This window comes from Lygodium microphyllum, chromosome 24 (genome assembly GCF_053477565.2).
Source record: "Lygodium microphyllum isolate KBCC chromosome 24, Lygodium_microphyllum_v1.1.10, whole genome shotgun sequence".
Lineage (NCBI taxonomy): Eukaryota > Viridiplantae > Streptophyta > Polypodiopsida > Schizaeales > Lygodiaceae > Lygodium > Lygodium microphyllum.
This window is the reverse complement of record NC_141158.1, coordinates 20,312,271-20,338,223: the sequence shown is the minus strand read 5'-3', so window position 1 is coordinate 20,338,223 and position 25,953 is coordinate 20,312,271. Positions and strand designations below refer to the sequence as shown.

Genomic DNA, 25,953 nt, shown 5'->3' with positions numbered 1-25,953 from the left:
ACTTAAAAAAAACTAAATAATCCTTATATACAAAAGATGATCCTATCAAAGCATGCTATTTCTGCTCCACAACACAAAAAGCATCCCAATTTCCGACTAACACAACTTTCCACAACTAATACTACTGCCCGAAGAAATACCTTTTACATTCCATAATGCAATTCTCGTGATGGATCACAAAAAATGAAACTATTGAACCCCCACTTTCCCTTTCCCTTTGACATCCATTGCTTTGGCTGCCTAAAAACTTTCCATCTCGCTTCAAATCACATCTACCAAATCTGCCCTTTGCAAACTAGCAATCGCAGTACGAGAAGGAAACTATTGTTGCTAGGAACGAAAAACATCCCGAGCAGGCACTAGCTTCCCTCTTGAGTCAAAGCGCAGAGCAATATCAGAAACCCATTTTTCATTCGCACCACATGCAGGTTGACGTTTCAAATAGAACCCCCTACCTCTGCGTTGAAAAGTCTAAGTGAGTCTCTGCAGGGCTGGGTGAACAGGAGTGGATTGAGGCTCCTGCCTAGCATTACGAGGAACCACCGTAACCCAAGAATGATCCTGAGGAGACGAAAGTTCCGACCCAACGAAAGCGATTCACGCTCAATACCAGCTTGAGAAGCAACCTTCTTTCCATCTACTTGTCCCTGCTGGAATAATCGGCTTAGGAACAGCTTCAGGCTACTAAACCATTTGTTCAAAGAATGTATATCCAAATTAGGATCCATAGACCGCTGCAATACGTCTTGGCTTCTATCACATTTTGAAATAAAGTGTCCCAATTGTCCACATCTGAAATAGTGTCCAGCAAATGAGCCCCATTTTAGCTCATAAACCAAAGTTTGTAACCTCGGAACCTCGAAATGAACTTTCGTCAAGCAAGGCTTCCCTGTATCTTAAAGCATACACGCCTTATTCCTATTGCGAGAGGCCAACCGAGGCTCCACCAACACCTCACCAAGAGATCTTAGAACCAAGAGAAGAAGTCGCCAAAGATGTGCAGGAAAATCAACCACCTCGACCCAAATTGGACATGCCTGCCTCAGAGCCTCGAAATCAGACGCAGCACATCGCCACAGGAAAATCAGGACGCTGATCAAGTAGACGATGTACACCTACTTGCTGGGCCAGAGCACAAGCTAGGTAAAAAACAAACGTCTCTAAGGCAAAGGCAGGACTCATAGTGTCGAGTAGGGTAGACGGGACCCTGCTCGAATGTGGGAAAGGCCTCAAGTAGCACGCGATGCAATTGAACAGTGGCACAAGGAAAAAAACGTGTCTGCAGGGGCCGAGGCACCTCTTGTTTTTTCGTAAAAGGTAATTGTATTAATTACAAAAAGTTTACATGATTACAAGATACACGATGGCTCTACCCCATCGTGTGTACACACTGACTCTCTACAAGAACAAGACGGCCAAAGAGTTACAAAGTCATGGCAAAGACGCGGAGGAAATTGCCATATGCCAGGGAGGTAAGTCCTCCCGAGAGAGCATGTCAGAGTGCCGGAGAAGATCTATCTGCCAATACAAGAGACCTTTAAGCCTAGCAATATGCTGCTGAACATTATAGGTGGAATCAAAAAGGAAAGCATTCCGAATGGTCCAGTAGTGCCACAGCCCCAATATCGAAGAAAGTGAAACAAGATCTTCATATGTGGCTGTGTCGGTGCGGGATATTTGGGCTACGCAAAAACCCAATCAAACGGACGTAGCGAGAAACCAACCACTGCTCGCCAAACGGCTGACAAGAATGACCAGATTTTCTGAGCAAGGGGGCAAGAAATAAAACGATGATGGGCAGATTCCACAGTGGTGGTGCAAAAGAAACAGTTGCCATTGGAGATTCGACGCTTGGAAAGAGCTGAAGCAAGCGGAAGACCACCAATCATTACCCTCCAAAGAAAGACCTTATATTTGAAGGGTGTCTTGTTCAACCAGCCCTCCATCACAGTTACCCTCCACCATGACCGGGATTTATGCAATCCCCATAGAGTATTAGCTTTAGTAACCAGCCATTGATGATCTTTAATCAGAAGATGATACACGTGGTTAGCTGAAGCCTTTTCTAAATTCAGCCTGCCTGCAAAGTCCCAGTCCTACCAGGGACGATCCGTAGCAAGGGCAGGAAAGGGTTGTCTGCTTTGAAGCACCATCAAAAGTTGTTCCCATAAATACCTGTATCCACGAGGAATCCTGAAAAGCCTCCTGGCTGTACGAAATGATATCAACACATTGCGACTGGCAAGGGTGGCATCCGCGACCGAAGTTAAGCCCAAACGTGCCATGCGGTTGAATTTTGGTCGAAGCTCATGTTTACCTTCCCACGAAATTAACCGCGAGACTACCAACAGTTCCAAATTGAAAAGAATTAGTAGCCAAGCGATCCTCCGCTGGATGCCATTGAGACTTCCGGAGGACCAGTCTCTAGGAACACACCAAATGGGCAAGCAGAGATGAGGAAGAACTGGAGAACCGAGAATCGGCATTAAGAACATGCCACCAAGAGCTGCGGATTTGGGTATTACCATGCAGAAGCCCGTGATCCTCAAGAAAATAACGGGCTATGACGACCCAAGGATGATGATCCAAGCACATGGCGCAAAAAAGAGACCAGCGGAGTGCCAGCATATGAGTTTGGGCATCTAAAATAGCCCCTCCACCCATGCGTTTGGGGGTGCACGCATGCGACCAAGAAATCCAAGAAATGCCTGCATGCAAGGAATCCTTCTTCCATAACATGAAAAGAATAGACTGAGTAAGAGCATTCAGTGTAGTAGTAGTCCAGGGCAGCAATGGCAAGAAATATGTAAGCATTGGCAACATAATTGTCTGGGCTACTTTGAGGCGAACATGGAAGGGCCAGGCCTGAGACCTCCAATACAGAAACTTAGCCGCCAGTTTCTGTGAAATCCACTGTAGTAGCTGCTTTGGGGGAACATCAACACCCAAAGGGTACCCAAGATGCCTGACAATGGAGCCACGGGGGACAACCATTCCCTGCCAGTGCAATGACTGTAAATCTGACTCCGTGCAGCTGAGAATGGCTGATTTCAAAGCATTGATGCGAAGACCGGAAGCCTGACCAAAGAAAGCCCAAACATCTAATGCTTTGCGAAGATTATCTTTGTCCGCACCCCGAGGCACCTCTCTCTCTCTCTCTCTCTCTCTCTCTCTCTCTCTCTCTCTCTCTCTCTCTCTCTCTCTCTCTCTCTCTCTCTCTCTCTCTCTCTCTCTCTCTCTCTCTCTCTCTCTCTCTCTCTCTCTACGGATGCATGACGTGGCAGATGCTGACGTGACAAACGCTGGCATGATGGGAAGTGTCTAGCATGACGAGGACATGTCCGTCCCACCACAGATGGCAGTGTGGCGGGAGCGACAACAGTGACGGCAATCTTGCATAAGTGCTAATGCGAAGGAGCTACTGTGGAGGGTCACGTCTCTACGCAGGGAGAGAACCACTGACATGCAGGGTCACGTCTCTACACAAGGAGACAGATATTGTCTTGGAAGCTATAGAGGTATTGGCAGTCCTTTAGGGGTGTCTACAAGGTCAACGTGGACCTGTGCAAGGTATAAATACAAAACACATAGACTGGCTTCCTTAGACTACAAGATGGAAGAGACTACTAATAAAGAAACCACTGGACATGAGACCAAACTTGACACACAACCAATTGGGTGAACCACAGAAGGCACTACATCAAAAGGGCGGTACAAGAGCCCCACTAAGGAGGAAAAGTTCTACTATAGACAAAACAGGAGAGCTCGTGAAAATGCCACTCCCACAAGTGCCAAGTGATGGACAAAGATGCAAAGGCTGATTGCAACAAATGGTTTGGATGACATGAAAGCCCTCATAAGGGCTGAGATTGCAGCAATATGTATACCAATGATTGACAAGGTATCAAGTGACATGAATGCAATGCATGAAACATGGAGAAAGGAATCGAAAGCTAAAATGGACGCAAACCTGAAAGTGTGCATGAAGGTGTGTGGCAACATGCAACAAAAAGTCATGAATGACATGGATACAAAGCAAAAACATATGTATGAAAATTTACAGGAGACATTCAAGAAAGAACTAAGTGTTCTTGTAGAAGCAAATGGGAAATCATGCCCTAATAGCTAGGATGATGCAAAATATAAAGAAATCAAGGTTGACTTGCAAATGGATATGATAGATAACTTGAACAAGGTAACGGACGCTTGGAAAGCAAATATGGATGAATCGAAATCTGATACAAATGCATGCATAGCAGCCAAGGACATGGAGATTGTTGAACTCAAAAGGCAGTTAGAGTCATGCAAGAATGAATTAGTGACATACAAGTCAATGATGGATGCACAAACAGAAATGCCAGATACACTAGAATTAAAGAAAGTGGTGGAAAGTTTAAAAAAAGACATGCACACATGGGTGAATGTGGTAGAGGGAGCTCAAAAGAAAGCAGAAAATGTTCAGCAAACAGAGAACGAAAATGCACAATGGATTGAGGTAGTCAAAAGAAACAAAGGGATGCCTCAAAACAAAGTAGAAATGATAAACCGAACACTAGAAGAGAAAGCAAAGTCGAAACTCCGTGCATTGCGTGTATGTGTGGTGGGATGGGCTAAAAAATGAAACCCCCAAGAGGATGCAAATACACTTTGTGCTAAGATGGGTGCAAACGAGACAGGTATTATGGATGCTTGGACAATAGGTGATCCAAATGACAAAAGAGGTCGAATCCTCATGCTAAAAATTTGAGGACATTGATAGCAAAAGGGCCTTCTTATCCAAAACAAAGGCTTTGAAGGGTGAAAAGATTTACCTCGATGAGGATCTCACTCGTGCACAGCTAGAGCACAAAAGGGCTAGCATGCCAAAGGTGTTGGAGGCACGTAAAGAAGGCAAGTATGCTATGTATAGAGATGGTAGAGTAGTCATAGTAGAACGGAGGTTACAATGACGGTACGAGGCCTATGAGATGTTAAAGATGTCACTTTGGAATTGTAATGGTTCAATGAGACTTGATGCAGGTTATTTTGAGGAAACTTTTCGTGGGATAGACATGGCTATGTATACAGAGACACATCAATGTATAAATTCTAGATTACCAGATGAGGGATACAAATGGGAGAGCATCTATAGACCTCAACCCCATAGACCAAGAGGAACCAAGGGGTCAAGTGGAGTGGCTATTCTTTATCATGACAACCTCCAAGACATGATTCACGTGGTGTCACGAGATGTGCATGCTAGATATATGTGGATAAGGCTAAGGATAGAGCAGCCGAGGGATCTATATGTTGCAGTATGCTACTTACCCCGCCTCTTCAACATTTTCTCCTGGGGAGGGATCACCATTTGAAGAACTACATAAGGATATTATGAGATATGCAAGCAGTGGGGAGATATTACTAGTGGGAGACTTTAATGCTCGAATAAGAAATGAGCACTCTACCTTTTATGACACTGAACATGAAATGTTTAAGGAATTGTCAGGACATCTCAAGACAACGAGGTGACAACATATGGATCCCATTTGCTAGCTTTAGGAAGTGCTCACGAATTGGCTATATTCAATGGCCTATGAAACCAGCCGTCCTTCCGTGGATGGGTGGTAAATCCCTGATTACAACTTAATAACAACAGCACATAATAAATGCAAATCTGAAAATACAAATTTACATACTGATCTTGAACAATGCACACCCGATTGGCCCCAAAATTGGCGCCCCTTTAAGTATTTCTTTAGCTTTATTGAAGAAGTTGATTTACAATGGGATTCTCCCGACCCCCTTAGCAATCCAAACCGCCCTTGCTGTCCAAAGTGACCACCAAGTCTTCAATCTGATTTGCCCCTTGATGTGGGCACTTAATTGGCCTTAGACGATAGAAATGCCCCGAATTCAATGGCTAGCTAGTCCTCCACCTGAATTCAACTGAAATTCACCTTTAGCCTTGAAAAATCCAAGTCTTGGAGCTTCCAAGTTTTGACACGCTTCTCGAGGCTACTGCTAAACCCTAATTTCTGCTGTAAATTCAGGTTTACAGCAAAAAAATTTGCAATTTCTCGGCCTCCAAGGGTCCAAATGCTGAGATCTTCAAAGCAAGGCCATGAAAGATGAGAGAGAAAGATGTAGAGAGAGAAAATTCAGAGTTTTGTCACGAAGAATGACTGGAACTCAATCAAATGCAGCTGCTGCTCTACCACAACAGCATTAACTCTTATCACCTACAACTGAGACAGTCAAATCAGCTATCATCTTGTACCTGGATATAATCGCCCAACTGTGGAGGGTCCAAATCTGCAATCGCCTCCTCAAAACTCACTAGTGGCTGGCTGCAATGGCTGAAGATAGGCTGGCCATGGCTACTCACAGCTCTCCCACATTTTCTACAGTAAGTATGATTTCGTTTTTCCTCTTCTAAAATCTTTTACCAGCCTATATGCGCAAGTTTGCCAAGTGCCAGCCTTCCCAAATGGTTTTTCCAACATTATCCATCACTAAATATTAATTTTCAGTCTTTAATTACTGAAAATTAAGTAATAATTATTTTGGTGCCCATAAAAATAATTTGACTGGCCAATAATTAAATTGGCTAGGCATTTTCCACTCCCGAGTCTCTCCATGCCATCTTTAACTATTAGATCAATGTTAGGTACCATTAAACGCCACATCTCTAGTGTCACCAACTAACACTTATGGCCAAATAAATGACCTAGGCCAATAATTGACACCAGATACCACCAAGTACCTGTGCAACATAACTTATAGTAACTTTTGTCTTTGACATCCCATGATTTTCTCCGGTCCCGGGCTCGTAAATTTACTCTAATCCCAATTGCACCTTACATGTGCAACTAATCATGTGATTAAAAATTAATCCACATGTTAAGTGAGGTTTCAAAAATACATGTCCTAATGATAGCCTATTAAGATGGCCGAGAGTGGATACTTTCACTTGTTGGAACAGCAAAAAGGGGTCAACATTGCGAACTATATAATGGGCTCACCAATATTAATTCCAAAAATTAAGAAATTAAGCATTTTGAGATATTTGATAAGATGATCGGTATAGTATCCGACCATGCAATCCTAAAATTTACTCTAGCATGTGGTCAGAGATAAGAAACATACACACACACACATTCCTGCATTATGAATTTCTATAGAAAACGTCACATATCCATAGTGATGCAATATGAGATGGCTTAAGCCAAGTAGACCAACATGAACCACTAGAAGATGTGACTAGATCTCTAGCGAAGGTTCTACATACTATAGCTTCAAAGGCATTCCCATGTAAGATGGGCTCTACTACAATACGCAGATGTCAAAATGCTTGGTATGATGATGACTAGAGACAGACTAGGACCCACCTACAAAGGGATATTACACAAGGGACACGCACACACAAGAAGGCACGGAATGTCTTTCGTCGTCTTGTACAGGAAAAAAAGAAAGATTATTTTGCCAAACTAGAGTCAGAGATGTATAAGCTCTTTTAAAGCAAAGACAACAAGAAGGTATCGAGGAAATTTCATGGGAGACAACCCCCCGGCGCCAATTCATTTTACATCACTTATGGTATGGCACGAACATGCTAGGGTATGATGTTCCATCACAAGAGTAGATACCCTGTCCATCAAACTCTAGGCCAACACAGTGCGGTCTTTTTTACAGAAAAGATGGTGAGATATGCCATTTAGAGGTTGAAGAATTGAAGAGCATATGATCAAGATGGCCTTGCGGCAGAGCATTTTGCACATGCATGTTATGCACTGCCCCTATCTTGGCAAATCTCTTCAATAGAGCCATATGTGAGGGGTTTCCAATAAGTTGGTGTGACCACATAATAGTGACAATTTTTAAGAGAGCAGATCCATTGGTCGCTAACAACTACCGTACTATTATGATTGGCCATATGCTAGCAAAGATATATGCCTCTATTTTGGAGCATGAGTTGAGTTGGTGGGCTGAAACAAAGAAAATACGATCAGCAGGACAAGCTGGCTTCCGCCACGAATACAACACGCTAGACCATATATTCACGCTAAGGGCCTTGATTAAAGAGGGACGATCACGAAGGCAAAAGATCTATTATTATTTTATGGATTTCTGCAAGGCTTTTGATATTGTACCACGTACAAGCCTCATGCAAAGGTTGCGAGCCATTGGGATCCCAGAGCATATGCAATGGTGTATTTATGCATTGTATGAAATTGTGACAAAGAGCGTACAAGTGCCTAGAGGCAAAACAGACTCAATGTCTAGCACAGTTGGTGTAAAGCAAGGCTGTCCCCTCTCTCCTTCATTGTTTCAACTATATATTGACGAGAATTCTGATTACATACAAAGACGGGGTGGTATCGGAGCCAGCTTTGTTGGGCTACTGATACCAATTTTGTTATATGCAGACGATATGGTGCTTATCTTAAATTCACCTAAGGGACTACAACAACATCTGGAAGCATTGCATGTGTTCTATGAAGATAAAGGTCTCAAGGTTAATCTTGGAAAGACTAAAATTATGGTCTTTAACACCTTGGCAGCTTGGGTGATACACTCAGAGCATCACTTTATGTATGACGGTCAGCCTGTGGAAATGGTTAGATAGTATGTATACCTTGGGGTCACTTTCAAAGGGCCACAATTTTCATGGAAGAAAACTTCAAAAGCTAAGCTTGCACGGGCATATGAAGCTTTGGGTACTCTAGAGCGGGGGTGTGCACACATACAATTCCAAGAGCCTTGTACCAAATTGTGGCTTTTTGACACTTTAGTTATGCCCACACTACTCTATGGGGCAGCCATTTGGGGCCCAAGCCTTTATCATACTAGATGGATGCCACTTATGGACTCTGATAGATCTAGCGCACAATATTATGATGGCTGGGAACATATAGAAAGACTATTGGTCATGATGATAGCACATATGATAAGGGAAAAAGCCTCAATACCATAAGAGATCATCCTAGAAGAATTGGGCGCTGCACCCATCGTAGTTGAGGCATTATTCCAAGCAATTACTTTCTTCCAGGGGATATGGAAGCTCCCTAAAGACTGATATCCTAGACTAGCTCTAGAGTCTTCAAGATAGCTTCCAGCAAAGGGAGATAGAAAGTGTTGGTATGCACATATCAGCACATGGCTGAACTTACATGGCATGAGCACAGATAGATTGCCACCGTTTGATTACAGCCTTGACTGCCCTACTTTGAGTCTTAGTCGTGCAGAGCTAAATAGTGTGATTAGAGCTGACATCACTAAAGTGGAGACACAAAGAACTTGGTCCAAGTCCCCCTTTGCCATAGGCACGAAAATGGCACAATACCAATGTCACTTCTTGCAGCTTTCTCATGATGGTTTCCTAGAGAGGCTGAGATACATGGATGCTCAACTTTCTCACGAACTCCGAGTTGCTATTGGTTAGATTTGCACCTCATCACATCAATTGATGATTGAGACAAGTCGATGGATCCATATTGCGGCCAATGAGAGGATGTCTCAGCTTTGTGGATGGGAGCTAGAAACGGAGCAGCACTCCATTAGTAGGTGTACTGTATACTATGATATCTGAGGCTGCTATCATTGCCTCTTTAAGGAGGGCTTTGGACCACTAAAACCGGTGATGAACTATAAGGACCAAAGATGTTTGGGCCTTCTCTTATTGGAGCTCCAACGGCATGGAGCGGTGTTGTTACGGGGTAGGAGGCAATCCCAGCCTCATCCACTCCTCCAAAGAGCAGTTACAAACTTTTTCAGTGTACCTGAACCCCCAGCCGCTACCACCCCAGACACTACATCTCCTACTGATAGTCGAGGGACATCATCAAGCAGCATCACAATTGACAAGGTTACAGCATTACGCAGAGCACGATACCTTAGAGTACCTAATCGGCAACATAGGCATGCCCATATGCGTCACATTCGTATCACGATTGCTCGCTACAGATGCAGATTCGCACACTAACTTAGTGTCGGAGGTAGCTTGCAGAGCCTTGGTGGATTCCATAGACTGAGAGGGAGATACTCTACACTCTTTTAATCTTTTTAAACCTAGTTTTTTCAGCTTTTTCAATTTTCCATACTTCTTATTCCAATCTACCATGTAGACCTACACATAAATTTATCTCTTCTTCTCTAATGAGAGATGATGATACCAATTGTATTGGTTATGGTCTCATAGGCCATTCTAGCCTTTTAGAGACAATAATAGAGTCTTATCTCTTCTCTCTCTCTCTCTCTCTCTCTCTCTCTCTCTCTCTCTCTCTCTCTCTCTCTCATAAAGGGTCTATCCATCCACCCTACACTTTGCTTTTTTGTATAACATATGATGTATCATGTATACACTCCCATCTATCTACTTGTAGCACATTGCGCATGTTGCGAATCAGTTTTTCCTTGTTACCCTTGTGTATTCATCTTATTAACTTAAGTGACATTGCATTTTTAGCTCTAAACATGTGCTCGATCTTTACACTCCAAAATAAGCAAGGCCATTTTTTATTTCATACTAATAGCGTACCGTACCTTATAAAATCTCAAGGTACCAATTAGTACGGTATTTTATCGTACCATACTATATCGTACCTTTCGTACCTGACCACCTTGCCTCCAACCCACTAGTTCGAGGGAATCAATGGTATCCCAACAATAGAACCTTGAAACCAACCTTTCTCCTCAAAGAGAGTCATAATAACCTAATTAATCAAATGTAATTATAGCAAGTATAAATTTCACATAAACTGAAAATATAAATGTTAGCACTTTAATTTTGCACAATGGATAGCCTATTGGCATCAAAATTAGTGCCCCTTGTGATATTTCTTTAACTTTAATAGCAAATGGATCAAGTACAACTCAGATCCTCCAACCTCTTCCCCTAATCCAAGTGCCACTTGTTGTCAAGACTGACCAGCAAGCCTCCAAACCGGCTTGCCCCTTAGTTTGCTCGAGGATTGGCATTCATCCTACTCCTCCAAAGAAAAATTCAATCCCAAATCTGATATTGATTGATTGTCCTCTTAACTCTTCCTGAAATTTCTCAATTTCAACCGTCGAAATTCAAGTCTTAGACCCTCAATTTTGAGCACACATCCCAAGGTGGTTCTCAAACCCTAATTTCTGATGTAACTTAGATTTACATCAAAGATTTTTCAATATCTCCATCTCTAATGACTCAAATGGTTAGACTCTGCTGAGATAACTTGAGAAATGGCCAAGGGATGTGAGAGAATACTATAGAGAGAGAAATTTGAGAGTTTCATCGCAAGAAATGCTGAAAAACTGTTGATACACTGCTCAAACAACCATGGAAAATGTCACCTACAGCTAAGGACCACTAAAAAGATTGTTGCCTCTCATATATTATGCCACTTGCACTAGAGGGCCTTGGGCTACTGTCACTTGCTTCTAGAGGGATCCAAACTGTTGTGACCCATTGTAAGAGTGGTCCCTAGTAGCTACAAATTACATCAACAACATCTCCTTGCTCTCTAATAGCCTCCTCCTCTCTCACAATGGTTGGAATAAACTTTCACCAACCCCTAGAAATATTTTTCCACTTGCATGAGCAAGTTTTGCCAAGTAGCAACCTTCTAATCCCATTTTTCAGCATTATCTAGCTTATTAAATTAACTTTGAAATTGAAAATTAATTTAATAATTATTTTGGTGACCAAAAAAAAATTTCCACTAGCCAATAATTGAATTGCCTCGGCCAATTTGTCTTTCAAGTATCCCTCAACAATTATTGACCCTTAGATTGGCATTTATTAATCAATTAATGCCTAGTCTCTTATGTCACCACCACTGATATTAGTGGCCAATAATTTAGTCTAGGCCCCAATTTGACACAAAATACTACCTAGTACGTCATACATAACTTATTACAACTTTTGCCTTATGCATTAGCTAATATTTTGGGGGTCCTGGGTCCCACATTATGAAATAATTAATTTACACCTCATATGTGCAAGTCAAATTAGCACATTTAATTAAGATTTAATCAAATGCTATGCAAAGCAATAAAATTATGTCCTCGTGACACTACCCATGAGATAGAGTATCACAAATCTAGCTCCAATGATGTATCATGATTCATGGATCATGGTATAGCAAGTCACAAGTGCCAAGTGGTAAGTACAAAAAGTAGTACATATAAAAAGAAACTAAAGGCTAAGACTCAAAGTGAGTTGTGTAACATAAAGGCTTAATGAAGAGGCTCAGCCATTGTGATAGAGGTAAAGAATATAAAGATATAGCCAAAGGCAAGCGAAGGGAAAGAAGAGGAGATAGAAATAAAGCTACACATAGGCGATGTCAAGGTAGAGAGAAGTGGGTGGAGGCAAAGGTAGTCCAATACGATCCATGCAATCCGTGGACTTAGCACAGTACCGAACGTACACAAAAAAATGTCACCTAAATCCAGTGTTTAAGAGTCATTAAAAAATACATAGAAATTTAAGGGTTAGGCTAGTATATATTACTTGTTTTAACATGGGAGTAGCTATCCATGAAATAGAGTGTCACAAGGCATCATCCATCCAATAATAATATAGTTTACAAACCACAAATGTCTTTTCATCGATTTTCAACAATGAGTCATGAATATGATGAGAGGTTGAAACAAAATGTAAATCCAAAACTGTAGTCACAAGTAATTTCCAAGATCCGATTTCATTTACAAGATTGAAAACATGTATAATAGATCAAAAAAAAAAAGCTAGCTGCAATGATAAATCATAATTCATGGATCATGGTATGGCAAGTCGCAAGTGTCAAGTGGCAAGTGTAAAACGTAGTAGATACAAAAAATAAACCGAAGGCTAAGACTCAAGGTGAGGTGTGTAATGCGAAGGCTTCATGAAGAGACTTAGGCATTGTGATAGCGATAAAGAATATAGAGATATAGGTGGAGATGGGGAAAGGAAAAGAGAATAAGGTAAAGAAAGAGGAAATAGAAATAGAGCTACACATTGAGGATGAGACAAAAAAGGCAAAGGTGGATATACAGATAGGGAGAAGTGGATAAAGAGATCTGAGAGAGAAGAATAGAGGAGCTTCTAGGAGAGAGGTCGAAGAAGAGGAGTTCGTAGATGAGGTACAAGTAGAGGTCAATGAGGATAAAGAGCAAAAGGATAAAGCAAAAAACTGTCTTTTTAAAACAATAACTCCCAAAAAACAAAAAGAAAGAGAAAGAAAATGGGATGGATCATACACATTTGACCAAGCTAGACGGATCATACTATATGGATCCGTCCATGGACGGAATACAACCATGGATGGAGGATATCCAAGAGACAAGAGTAGAGGAGCTTGTAAAGGTAGACAGGACTAGATGGAGGAGATCCAAGAGAGGAGAGTAGACGAGCTTGTAAGAGAGAGGTAGGAGAAGAGGAGGTGATAAATGAGGTACAGGTAGAGGTCACTGAGGATAAAGAAGAAAAGGTTAAAGCAAAAGCCACTTTTCTTTTTACACCAACTCAAAAAAATAAAAAAAGCCAAAAAAAAGGACAGATTGTACACGTCCAACCGGACTAGATGGATCATACTATATGGATCCGTCCATGGACAGAATGCAACCCTATACATAACTCTTGCATGTCCAAGAGTCAAGACCTCATTGTGTTACTTCTCAATTTCAAGACGGCTTATGACAGAGTTGCTTGAGGGTTCCTAGAGGGCACCATGTTGGGACGAGCTTTCCAAACTAGTAGATCAGAGATGTAGGGGGTTCTTTATTCCTTAGCTCATAGACATGTTCTTATCGGCAGTACTAGAGGTGACAATTTAGCATGCAATGATCAATGACACAAGGATACCCTCTTGCACCTTCTCTTCAAACTTGTTATAAGGCCATTAGCTCTTTTCTGAGGAATAGATCTATAAGCATCCAAGGCATTAGACTGCCCATCCCAAAGTTTGAGGAGTTGTTGGATGTAGAGTTTGCAAATGACAAAGCTGAATACTTGGATGTCAATGACAACTTTAGGGCCTAGTAAAGTGATATCTATAATATTTTGGAATATTTAGGTAATAATTTACAATCCTGAAGCAGTTATTAAACAAATCCATATAGTGATCTTTATCTTATTTAAAATACTGAGGTGATAATTTACAGAGATGATTTAAACAAGTTACAATCCATAGGAAGGCTCTATCTGTCCACTTTGGCCCTGATGAAGTAAATGTCAAGGACTAAAAGTTCAGTCCCTAAGAGTTGAGTTGATCAGTTCTAATCAGTCCTTAGAGCCCTTTCATTTACATTTCATTTTCCACTCAGTTCCAATGAAGTTAGCACCCATCTAATAAGTAAAGAAAAAACCACAATCAGTTTTCCTAGAAATTAAGATGTCCCATAAACTCATGGCATCTGTAAGACAATGGTTGTCAATTGACCAAAAAACTCAACAGATGACCAGAAAGATACTAAAACTGTTGGCACTTCAACAAGTAGGCCTTAGTACCTTGTATCAAAAAATGACGCAATCGATCTTGCTTCCAAAGTTGCTGAAGCAATAACAAGGCGCAATTGTGGACGACGACGTTGAATCTATCAAATAGTGAGCAGAAAATATATTTATTTAGCTTAAAGAATATATCAAAACATGAAGAGTGTAAAAAGAGGTGCTTGCAAAGCAGAAAAAGTAAGCACAAAAACCCAAACCTTTTTCAGAAGACCTAGAAGCAAGTCAGTGGAAATACTACGCTCATGAGCTTCATCAACCATGATGACACTAGATAAACCACGAAATATCATTCATGTTAATTCTTCTGCAAACCACAGTTAGAAAAACTTTAAAGATCAAAATCACTCATCACCATATGTGTACCACATGTGCTTTACCTCCTAAAATATTTCACTTAAACGAACTGGAATACCTTGAGAATATATAGATCAACACCCATCAAATGAATAGACACCATCAGTTGCATGGTTTCAAACTCCTGAGTAATAAAATTTAAGTTTTACTACCTTCAACGTTCACCTTCTCAACTACTCTAGACCTTGGGCTTGACTCCATTTTCTAGCATTAAGATGTGCCTCTCCAAATCTTACTTCTCTTAAAACAACACAAAACACCCATGCACATCCTGACTAGATCCTATAGAATTTCATGATCATTAAAAACAGCCTATAATCAACTCGATATTCAAAATACTGTACAAACTCAGCATTCTCATTTTTGCTTCCCTTCTCTCAAGTTATTCACACCTATTCAGAATCATACATCATTTTCATGCCTTTATCCTGAGCTTTCCATCACCAAAAGTTTCTATATATGCACAAGTAGGCCAAAACAAGGTCTCACCATCAACCTTGATTTTAAGAGAAAAGAAGTGGCCTTTTAGGAAGGAACAGACCTACAAATTATGTTAGACACAAGTACATATGGAGGAACATGGCACATGCAAACTATGAAAGCAAACTAAATGCAAGGACACTCACTCACTCTCAACTCACAAGGATGGACAGAGAAAGATTGTGCAATGAACTAATAAGACTATTGATAGACTGTCTCTATAACTACTCATCAATTTTGTGAGATACAGCTAACTCTACCAATAGACAATGATGGACACCACTGAAGATGCACCAAATGTGTGAAATAGTGGGTTGCCATAGGCTAAAAGCTGGGCATACCCAAAAGAGAAGTCTTTCACTATCTCAACACACCTGTAATGTCTTACATATTACGTTTGCGTAAAACGTAAGTTTCTTTCATCAAAAAACAAGTGCTAGGAAAACACTCAATGAAGGGCCAATTCGTCGACTTACCTAGGGTTTTATGTTAGAACTGAACTGTAAATTATCTTAGGGGAAAGGTACAGCGGCTATGCCAAAGCATTGCTAGGGATTTCATAAATCCTTAGTCTACTACTGGAAAAAAGCGTTGTACTCCATGAACCAAGGGTAATGGCAGTCGCTCCTTCCGGACAAGAAGCCTCTCAAAGGACACCTCCGGATGTGAGTTGGTTGGTGATAGATGACTGTTAGGTCAATCAAGAACCTTCAGGTCGATTCTCCGTGGATAATGGCACGAGGCTTCCCCTACAGGGTACACCTGGGGTTAACTAACCGGGACAAAATCCGATCATTCTGATTAGAGTACGGATGGCGGTGACTAGAAGGAAAACTCTAGGCAACTACTAAAACATCACTCGTCGCATAATCAAGGCGAGTACGTTACAACTTGTATCAGAGCGAAAAGGAATCAAAAAACTTGGTAATTGTAGCCTGAGATATGAGTTGTTTTTCCCTTCCCTTGCTAATATGTGTTTTTATCCTACCCAAAGAGACGAAGATTAGGAGCGGTTCCTAGTCTTCCAAGCAATGTTTACATCGGTAATGCATTCTGCGGATTATGGATGAAGAATGCAAGTAATGCAGATTTTGGATCGCATCTATGATCTTTCTCCACTATACCGGGAAAGACGTTGGATGATAAGCAGTGGATATTGTTATATCGACGCAAATCGTCTTGCCTTCCTTCAGACCAATTTGAAGAGGATAAGATGGAAGGAAAACCTCAAAGTCGTAAAGGTTTACTTATTTCATGAAGCTAGAGTGAATTCAACTTTATTCACTAGAGGCCGGGAGGTTAAACTAAATCGATATGTTTACGCGGAAGTGACAAAGGTCATCCCAACGGACCGAGTGATGGTTGTTGGTCGCTCTAAACGCCGCAACTACATCAAAGACGGACTTCTTGATCTTCCTTTAAAGTACTGATTTTTAGATATCCATTCTTCAAAGCCCGATTATTGCTCAATGAATGTATCCAAACTCCATGCTTAGATTTTATTAGGAAAATCATCTCTCCCAAATAACCAGCCATCCCAAATAAACTATGTATTTTTTCCCCTACAGCAAAAGAAATTATTTTGTCTATCCATTGAATGTGAAATTGGTTATCATTCTAGCAATTAAAAAATTATGAGTCAGTAGATATATCTGAAATCCATGGTTAGATTCCTCAAGTAATTCGGAAAACTCTATCATGATGTAACCTTCTTTGAAAATTTAATATAAAGTATTTCTATCCTTCTTAAATGATTTCTCTTTTTGAAAAGATACGAGCAAATTGTATGATAACATTTGTAGAGCTGACTAGAGAAAATCTTATGATACCGCAGGAAGCTATTCCTATCCTTAATGCTACTGAGATCCAAGAAAAGAAGTTCCTGCTTAAGCAAATCAAACCACCTGAGTTTGATGGCCAAGGCAAAAATGTCGAGGCTGAAGTAGAAATATAGGTCGAGTCCATGGAAGATTATTTCAATGGAATTATCCTAGCTAATCAAGCAATGATCGGCAAGTTAAAACTAATAGGAGAAGCCTGAATTTGGTGGAAACAATGGTGTAAGGACCAAGGAATCTCCGAAGCGTCTGTCAGTTGGGATGTATTAAAGAATGCAGTGCAAGGCCGGTATCTCCCACCAACATACCACACGCAAAAGATGAATGAATTCTTTGGTCTAAAGCAACTTGGAATGACACTAGAAGCCTATTACTCAAAGTTTGTAACACTTCTCAAGTATGCACCGTCTATGGATATTGCGCAGCAAGTATCCAAGTTTTACCATGGATTAGATGATCCCCTGAACACACGGCTTGAAGCAATGCGTCCATCCGACCTCCAAGACGCATTGATAAGAGCAAGACCGATTGCACAGGAACTCCAATCCAAACCAAGAAACAATAAGCCTTGGAATAATAAGTTCCAAAACAGAAATATAACTAGCAGCTATGCAAAAACAGCCCAAGGTCAATTTCAATCTGCTAATAGCAAGAAGGCTAAGACGTCGGCGGTGGAGAGCTTTACTCATGGTAATAAGGATACTTTTAAGTGCTATTATTGTAACGAACCAGGCCACATCCAAAGGCAATGCCCAAAACTCGGACAGAACGAATGCCAAAGCAAGTTCCGTAATGACCTGAGCCGAACAGCCACAGCTAGAGGAAGAGTTGTCAGCATAACCCTCAAGGAAGTAGAAGATGATGAAGGTCCCACCTTGAAAACCCACATGGAGAGAGCAAGAATTCACGTCTCTCTCAACAAGAACAGACCAAATCGACAGTTCTCAACGATTCAAACATCATTAACCTGTAACAGTAAACCTTTTAAAATTTTGATTGATTGTGGAAACACACATTCATTCATATCGCCAAGGTGTGCTAGAAAACTAGGCATAGACACAATGCATGCACCTGGGCTCATAGTTGAGTTAGCTGATGGAAAAGAAGTTTCCTCAACACAACAGACAAGTAAGGTGGAGTTTAATCTGGGTGGCAATCAGACCAACATGCAATTCAAAGTAATGAACCTGGGAACCTATGAGTGCTTGTTAGGAATGGACCGGTTAGTTCCCAACGACGCTCATATTCCTTGTGAAAAGGGCCAAGTCACATTCTTGAATCTTGTAGAACAACAAGTGACCACACAAGGAGAAGCAAGGAAACCAAAGATTCAATTAGCGAAAGCTTCTCGAATCATTAAAGGTTTAAGAAAAGGCTTAGGTGTATACCTAATCAAATTAAATAAGATTGAATAGGATAAAGAAGTTGAATACGAACTGTCGTGGCTTAGGGAATATGCTGACGTATTTCCTGAAGAATTAACTAAACTTCCACCACAGAGAGAAGTTGACCATATCGAATGTCCATTTTGGAAGCGATAGATCTAAAGAAACAACTCAAACAGCTCTTAGATCAGGAATACATTAGACCCAATAACTCACCTTGGGGAGCTCCAATGTTATTTCAGAAGAAGAAGAATGGGACTCTCTATCTCTGCATTGATTATCAAGGGCTAAATTAGGTAACGATCAAGAATAAGTATCCGATTCCAAGGATCGACGAACTACTTGATCGACTACAAGGAGCGAAGATTTTCTCCAAGATTGATCTCCGATCACAGTATTACCATATCAGGATCAAACAAGAAGATATTCCAAAAACTGATTTTAGTACAAGATACGATCATTACGAGTTTATCGTAATGTCATTTGGATTAAAAAATGCCCCTGCTACCTTCAACAGATTAATGCAAGATATATTCAGACCTCATCTTAATGATTTCATCCTTGTATTCTTTGACGACATCTTAACATATTCCAAGAATGAAGGAAGTCACAAGTCACAACTACGGACAGTTCTTGAGACAATGTGGACTCACAAGCTATACGCTAAGAAGAAAAAGTGTATTCTTCAAGAAGCAAATCAAGTATCTAGGGTTTATAGTTTTAGCAGAGGGAATTTCAGTAGATCCGGCCAAGGTTAAGGATATACAAGACTGACCGCCTCCAACCACCGTAAGTGAAGCTCGTAGCTTTTTAGGTTTAACAGGATGGCATCGGATCTTTATTAAGAATTATGCTTTGATTGTTGCACCCCTCACCGACCTACTCAAGAAGCAAGTTGCCATTAAATGGACCCAAGTTGAACAGTCTAGCTTTGACAGGCCCAAGCTCAGCTTAGTCACAACCCCGATCCTCAAACTACCCAATCTTAGCAAAGAATTAGAAGTGGTGACCGATACGAGTTGTCTTGCCTTGGAATGTGTACTCATGCAAGAAGGACATCCAGTAGCATATTCCTCCAGAAAATTGAAGACTCACGAGAGAAATTATGCTACTCGTGACCTAGAATTACTTACAATAGAGGGAGACGCCAGAGGGGGCCGCAGCCAACTCCTGAGACCCAGCCTCGACAACAGGGAACAGGAGGGCGGGCGACGCCTCCTCGGCAGAGCACTCTGCAGCCCCCCCCCCCCCCCTTGCCCGCCCCACTTGGCAGGACTGCAGTCCCCCACATCCACCACATGCACCACAAACTACCTCACCTGAGATCCCACAGTCCCCACACCCACTCCCCCCCCCCCCACCTCCCATGCCCCCCTTGACCTTGGCCCACACCCCCCCCCCCTTTCCAAGACCACTAGTCCCTCCCCACACCCACCACGTACCTCCGACCATCCCACCATCCCCTGACCCTCTTCCCCCCCACCACCTCCCTTGCCGAGTATCCCCCCTGATCCACACATGGTTCAAGTGATACCCCCCCAAACCCCCCCCCCCCCCCAACACAAGAGGCGATGAGCAACACACACCTACATCCTCCTCGCGCCAGCAATCTTCCCCCTCCCACATAGCCACCAGCTCATCCGCCCCTACCGCCCATCACACTTTCCCAAGACAGGCACAGCTATTACCACAGGAGTTCTTCTGCAGTGGCCCATGATCCTACCTGAGAATTGCGAAGCACAGAGAGTTCCCACTACATCTAGAGATGGGGATCTTCGTGGTTCATAAGTCAAGGAGGAGCAAGGTCCATCTACTAGCACCGCCAGATAGACCAAACTACACTTTTTTCCTTCAGTTCTCTCACTCAGAGGAGTGGACGACGACACAGATAGAGAAGAAGCTGAAGAGTCAGGTGGCGGACCACACCTCCCAGTGGATGGGAGAGGAAAGACTAGCACTGTTCGCACAGCAGTGGCCCAGTTGCATGATGGACATTAACTGGTGGGCTGGTGCCGAGGTCCCACACTTGAGCATTATCTTTTGAGCCTCTCCACAGTGGAGAGCTCCGAGGGATGTGATCGACTAGCCCCTGCCACAGGCGGCCCGTTTCTATCAGTGTACAGAGTCACGACTCTCAGCATGGCTAATAGATACATGGATAGTACCACTTGGCATCTATCACCCCTATGGTCCGACCAAGGGCCACGATGGGGGACTGGAGTTCGCCATCTAGGCCGGCGGCAAGGCGTACTTGTATGTCCCATAGTTTTTCCACCTCATCAGCAGCCTCCACACCGAACAGATGCTTGTTCGGTCAGTCACAGGTTTCTCCATGAGCTTACACCTTGCATCCTGAAATGTGAATAGACTCCACTATAGTGGGACACGTGGTTCCAAGAAGTTGATTGTTCAACAAGAGCTGCAGCTTGTCCTTGTCGGACGGATCGTCATCTTACTCCTATAGGAGCATAAGCTACTCCCACCCAGGCCCAGTGGGTTGGGAAAGTACTTCCGAGCAGCTCGCACACTTACTAGGAGCACCCCATAGGTGCCTACGGCAGGAGTGGAGACATATGCACCTCTATTGGCCCGATTCTCACCACTTGTGTATGAGACCACAGGACGATAGTGGCAGGGAGGGTCAGATCAAATTAGACATTGGGGACTCGTGCCTTGGAGTCCTCAATGTCTATGCCTTTAGGGAGGTTAGGCACGCAGCAGGTTCTAGGTGGAGATTGCGGATGGACTCCCAGAGATAGACTCCTAGATCGTTGAAGGCAACTTCAACAACCTAGAGGCTTTGGAGGACCAGCAAGGCAGAGGCAAAAACTACCAGTGCATGGCGGGGGAGAAGCAAGAGGCATGGGAGGCCTTTCTACTGGCAGTCGAAGCACGCAATGCCTAGAGAGACCCTGCCTTTCACAAGAGAGAGAGGTCGTTGGACTTTTCTTAGGGATACAGGCGGTTAGGCGGAGTCTTGCTGAAACGTTTAGACAGGTTTTATGTGGGAGAGTGGGGAGGCTCTCATGGAGGCCAGATTGAGCAGTTGGCGGGCACTACGCTATCCGATCATTGTCCGCTTCTTTTGGCACTTGATCCCCCAGCGTCTGCCCTAGACACACGATCCTGTCGCATCCCTGGCTCGATCTATAGGAGGAAGGAGGTGGCGAGACAGATAGAGCAAATTTGGACAACGAACTGGGGAAGGAGGCACCAGATCGCAAAGGAGGTTGCATAGGTCCTAGCCGAGTCAAGCAAAATCTGCCAAGCGGCAGCCATACAAGCCAGGCAGCAGAGCTAGGAGGAGGGGAGAGTACTCCGGCGAGACCTCCCAACCACGCAGAGATTATCACAGGAGACACCAAGGGATCCCACCCTCCACGCACAAGAGATGCAAGCGTGAGCAGCCATTGCTGGCCTAGACAACAGGCGTTCGGAATTCTCTTTCCGCACCTCAGCAGCCTTCTGGGTACGGAAGGGGACATGATATGCAGGGAGTTCTTCCAGGTGCACCAGCCTCAAACCACAGGAGATCAGATACGCAACCTCCGGGATCAGTATGGGAGGACTCCTATCCCAGACGAGGTGATGGAGATTGCCGCCGACTACTACAGGCGCCTTTTCCAGCAAGAGATAGCCTCAGCTAGAGAACAGCGATATAGATAGCAGGTTTGGGATCACATCCCGTCCCTCGTCACAGAAGAGATGGGATGCTCCCTCCTAGCTCCCTTCACAGAGAAGGAACTAGAGAAGGCTTTCCATACACAGGATGGGCAGAAATGCCCGAGAGGGGATAGCCTCTCCAAGGCCTTCACTACCTACTACGAAGTGGTGAAGGACCCCCTACAAATGGCCTTCTAGGAGATTTTCACTTCAGGACAGATCCCAGGGAGTCTTTCGGCAAGCCTTATCAGTCTTCTCCCCAAAGGGGGAGACCCGTCGGAGCTTTCCCAATGGAGACCGATCACCTTATTGTCAATGGCCTATAAGGCACTGGCAAAGATGATTGGTAGGCGACTACAGCCCGTGCTTCAAGACATCATCCATGACACACAGACAGGCTTTGTCCAGGATAGGAGAATCCTAGACAATATTTTCACCTTCTTTGAGGCGATAGAGTGGGCTTAGCACAATGGGCAGAGACTGGTTATACTACTCTTGGATTTCGAGAAAGCTTATGATAGGGTGGACTGGGATTTCCTACAGGGTACCATGGTGAGGTTGGGTTTCCCCAAGGTTTGGACTCGCGGGCTCTCCGCACTTTACAAATCGGCCACCAGCAGGGTTCTCACAGGTGAAAAGCGAGGGGAGGAGTTTCAACTGGAGAGATCGATACGACAAAGCTGCCCCCTGGCCCCATACCTGTTTCTACTCTTTGCAAAGGCGATGTCTCAATTCCTCACGTCACGTGGAAGCGAATTATGCTGCCTCCAACTTCCAGTGAGAGAGGAGTCTGAGTTGTTAGACTCAGAGTATGTAGATGACACAGCACTCTACATTGAGGACGATGAGTTGATGCTGGAGAGAGTGAGACTAGCTCTTGACGTGTTCTGTTCTGCAGCCGGAGCAAAAATCAACTGGCAAAAGTCGGTTGGTTTCCTCACAGATCCGGACTCTAGCACATCGTGCGGCATCCACTTGGGGTTTAGATGGGTGAGCAGAGGACAAACCGTCCAGTACCTAGGGTTCCACGTGGGACTCGAGATCACTCCTACCCAGCAGTTTCTTCCTGTCCTTGATTCTATTCGGAGAAAGCTGACGTACTGGAGCACGGCACGCCTCTCACTAGCCGTCCGAGCCCTGGTGGTCAACCAAGTCCTCCTAGCGATGGCTTGGTCCATCGCCTTGTGTTGGTGCTTCTCCTCATCCTATGTAGTGCAACTTCGCCACCTAGTGTGGAATTTCCTTTGATCAGGGTCAGATGGGTCCAGGGATTCCAGGGCCAAGGTAGCGTGGGCGACCATCATACGGCATCGGTCAGAGGGACGACTTGGGATCATAGACCCAAAGTATCAAAGTATAGCCCTCTTGGGCAAGCTAGTTGTCCGCAACCTCACACCAGGCGGGCAGACCTAGAAAGTCTTATTGCAAGAGGGCCTTCAGGATTGTAGACTGAGACTTAGTGAGGAGTGGAGGCTGTCCTTGAGATGGATCTTCAAGTCAGCCCAAATCACACCCCCCCCCCCCAGATCACATTTTCTACGCAGCTTACTCCGAGTGTGGCAGGGCCTCCGTAAGGCCCTAATCGAGAGCCCCCCAGGTTGCCAAGAGGAGATAGATCGTCAACCACTGATCTGGAACCCCCAACTAGTCTGTTCAGCAAGAGCACTCCTTTGGAATCAGCTTTTTTAAGTATTATAATCAGCCACATTTTACTTGCAAAAAAATAAAGAATTACTTACAATTATCCACGCTCTTAAGTTATGGAGGCATTATCTACTCTGGAAGAAATTCTCAATGGTAAGCGACCATAAAGTTTGTAATGGATCTTCACTCAACCAAATCTAAATATGAGGCAACATCGGTGAATTGAACTCTTGCAAGAGTATGATTTTGAGATCAAATATAGATCAGGCAAAGAGAATGTGGCTGCAGATGCTTTAAGCCGCAAATCATTTCTCCATGCACTTATCTCAGAAGAAGCTCCTAGAGCTCAAGCACTAGCTGAAATGATATCAATGCCTAGCAATCCCATCATCAAGCTAGCCAAGGAGAAGGTGAATAATGATCCCAAATATCAACAAATGCTTAAGGAAATTCACAATAAAGAGCAAAATTTTAAGCTTAAGACAAAGTATATTAACTTCTTTGTTGATGAAGTACTTGTCTACTTCAAAACAAGATTATGTATTTCTTCAAGTCAAGAACTTAAGAAGAAGATACTATGGGATGCTCATCATTTCCCATTTTCAAAATATCCTAGCTATGCCAAAACTCTCAATGCAATCAGGAAAAGCTATCATTGGGAGAAGCTCAAAAGTGACGTACTTAAATACGTAACCGAATGCTTGAGTTGTCAATGAATAAAAGCCGAAACAAGTTAAGTTGCCATGAAAGCTGTAACCACTTGATATTCCTCAGATGAAATGGAAATTCATTAGTATGGATTTTGTAATTGGATTACCCTCAGTTCAAGGACAATACAACTCGATCATGGTAATTGTGGACACGTTGACTAAGATTACCCACCTTATTCCGATCAAAACTAGCTACAAAGCCTCAGATATTGCCAAGTTATTTATCAAAGAAATCTTTAGACTTTATGCCAAAGAGAATTATCAGCGATTGTGATTCTCTATTCACTTCGCATTTTTGGAAGGAATTATTTGAAGCTCTCGGTACACAGCTTTGTTTTAGTATAACTTATCACCCTCAAACTGATGAGCACACAGAGCATGTAAATCAGGTCATTGAAGACATACTTAGGGCATATTGTTGCAAAGAACCCAGACGGTGGATACAATATCTACCTTTGGTGGAATTTTCTTACAATGCATCCTATCATCAAAGCATTCAGATGATCTCATTTCAAGCTCTATATAGGCAATAATGCCTAACTCCGCTAAACTTCTCCAGCCCTACCTTGAAGGTTGAAACTTCTAAGAATATGCTTGAAAAGATGGACGAACAAGTCAAAACCATCAAGCAAGATATACAAGCTGCCAAGGATTGACAGAAAGCCTACACTAACCTAGGGAGAAAAGAGCGAATCTTCCAAAAAGGGAACAAGGTTTTTATCCGTGTACGCCCAAAAATGAGCTTTTTATCCTTGGGAATATTCAAGAAGCTAAGCCCAAGATACTATGAACCTTACAAGGTCATAAAGACTCTTGGACCTAATGCCTTAAGCAGCAACTTCCTGAAACCCAAAAAGTTCATGATATATTCCATGTAAGTCTCTTGAAACCCTATGTACCTAATCTTGATCATATTCTTGATGATCAACAAATTGTAATGCCGAGCCAAGATATACTTGAATTTCAACCTAACAGAATCTTGGATGTAAAAGAAAGAATCCTTAGGAATAGGACCCTTATAGAATATCTCATCCTTTGAAAGGATTATTTTGAGGAGGATGCCACTTGGATTGATAAAGAAAACCTACATAAACAATACCCCAACTTCTCTCAAGATGAGGACATCTCAATTCCCCAAGGAAGGGGATACGCTGAAGGTCTCTCATCCTCTTCTACTCTAATCCAAGATAAGAAGACACTAAAGAACTCTATCCTATTCTATCAATCCGGTTAGAAGTCATACCTCTACTCTCCCGTCTACTATAGAGAGAAATCATACCTATTTTCTTGCTCTTGCTCTATACTAGAGAAGTGCTACTCTTGTTCCTAACCTTACTGGCCAAGGTGAAAGAGAGAGAAGTATTGCTCTCCAGGAGGCAAGAAGGACCATCCGCGAGGCCTAAATCATCGAATCCCGC

At 42.9% G+C, this 25,953-nt stretch overlaps 1 protein-coding gene across 2 annotated transcripts in view; it reads right to left on the bottom strand.

Moving 5' to 3' along the window:
- Window positions 1-25,953, bottom strand: part of LOC148014897 (RNA helicase family protein) — a 291,388-nt gene that overhangs the window by 150,829 nt on the left and 114,606 nt on the right. For both annotated transcript variants that reach the window (XM_087665509.1, XM_087665508.1), the window contains exons 6-7: window positions 14,659-14,728; window positions 14,459-14,544 (exon numbers count right to left, since the gene is read on the bottom strand). In XM_087665509.1, the coding sequence (XP_087521635.1) occupies window positions 14,459-14,544; window positions 14,659-14,728 (156 nt within the window). The remainder of the gene's footprint in view (window positions 1-14,458; window positions 14,545-14,658; window positions 14,729-25,953) is intronic.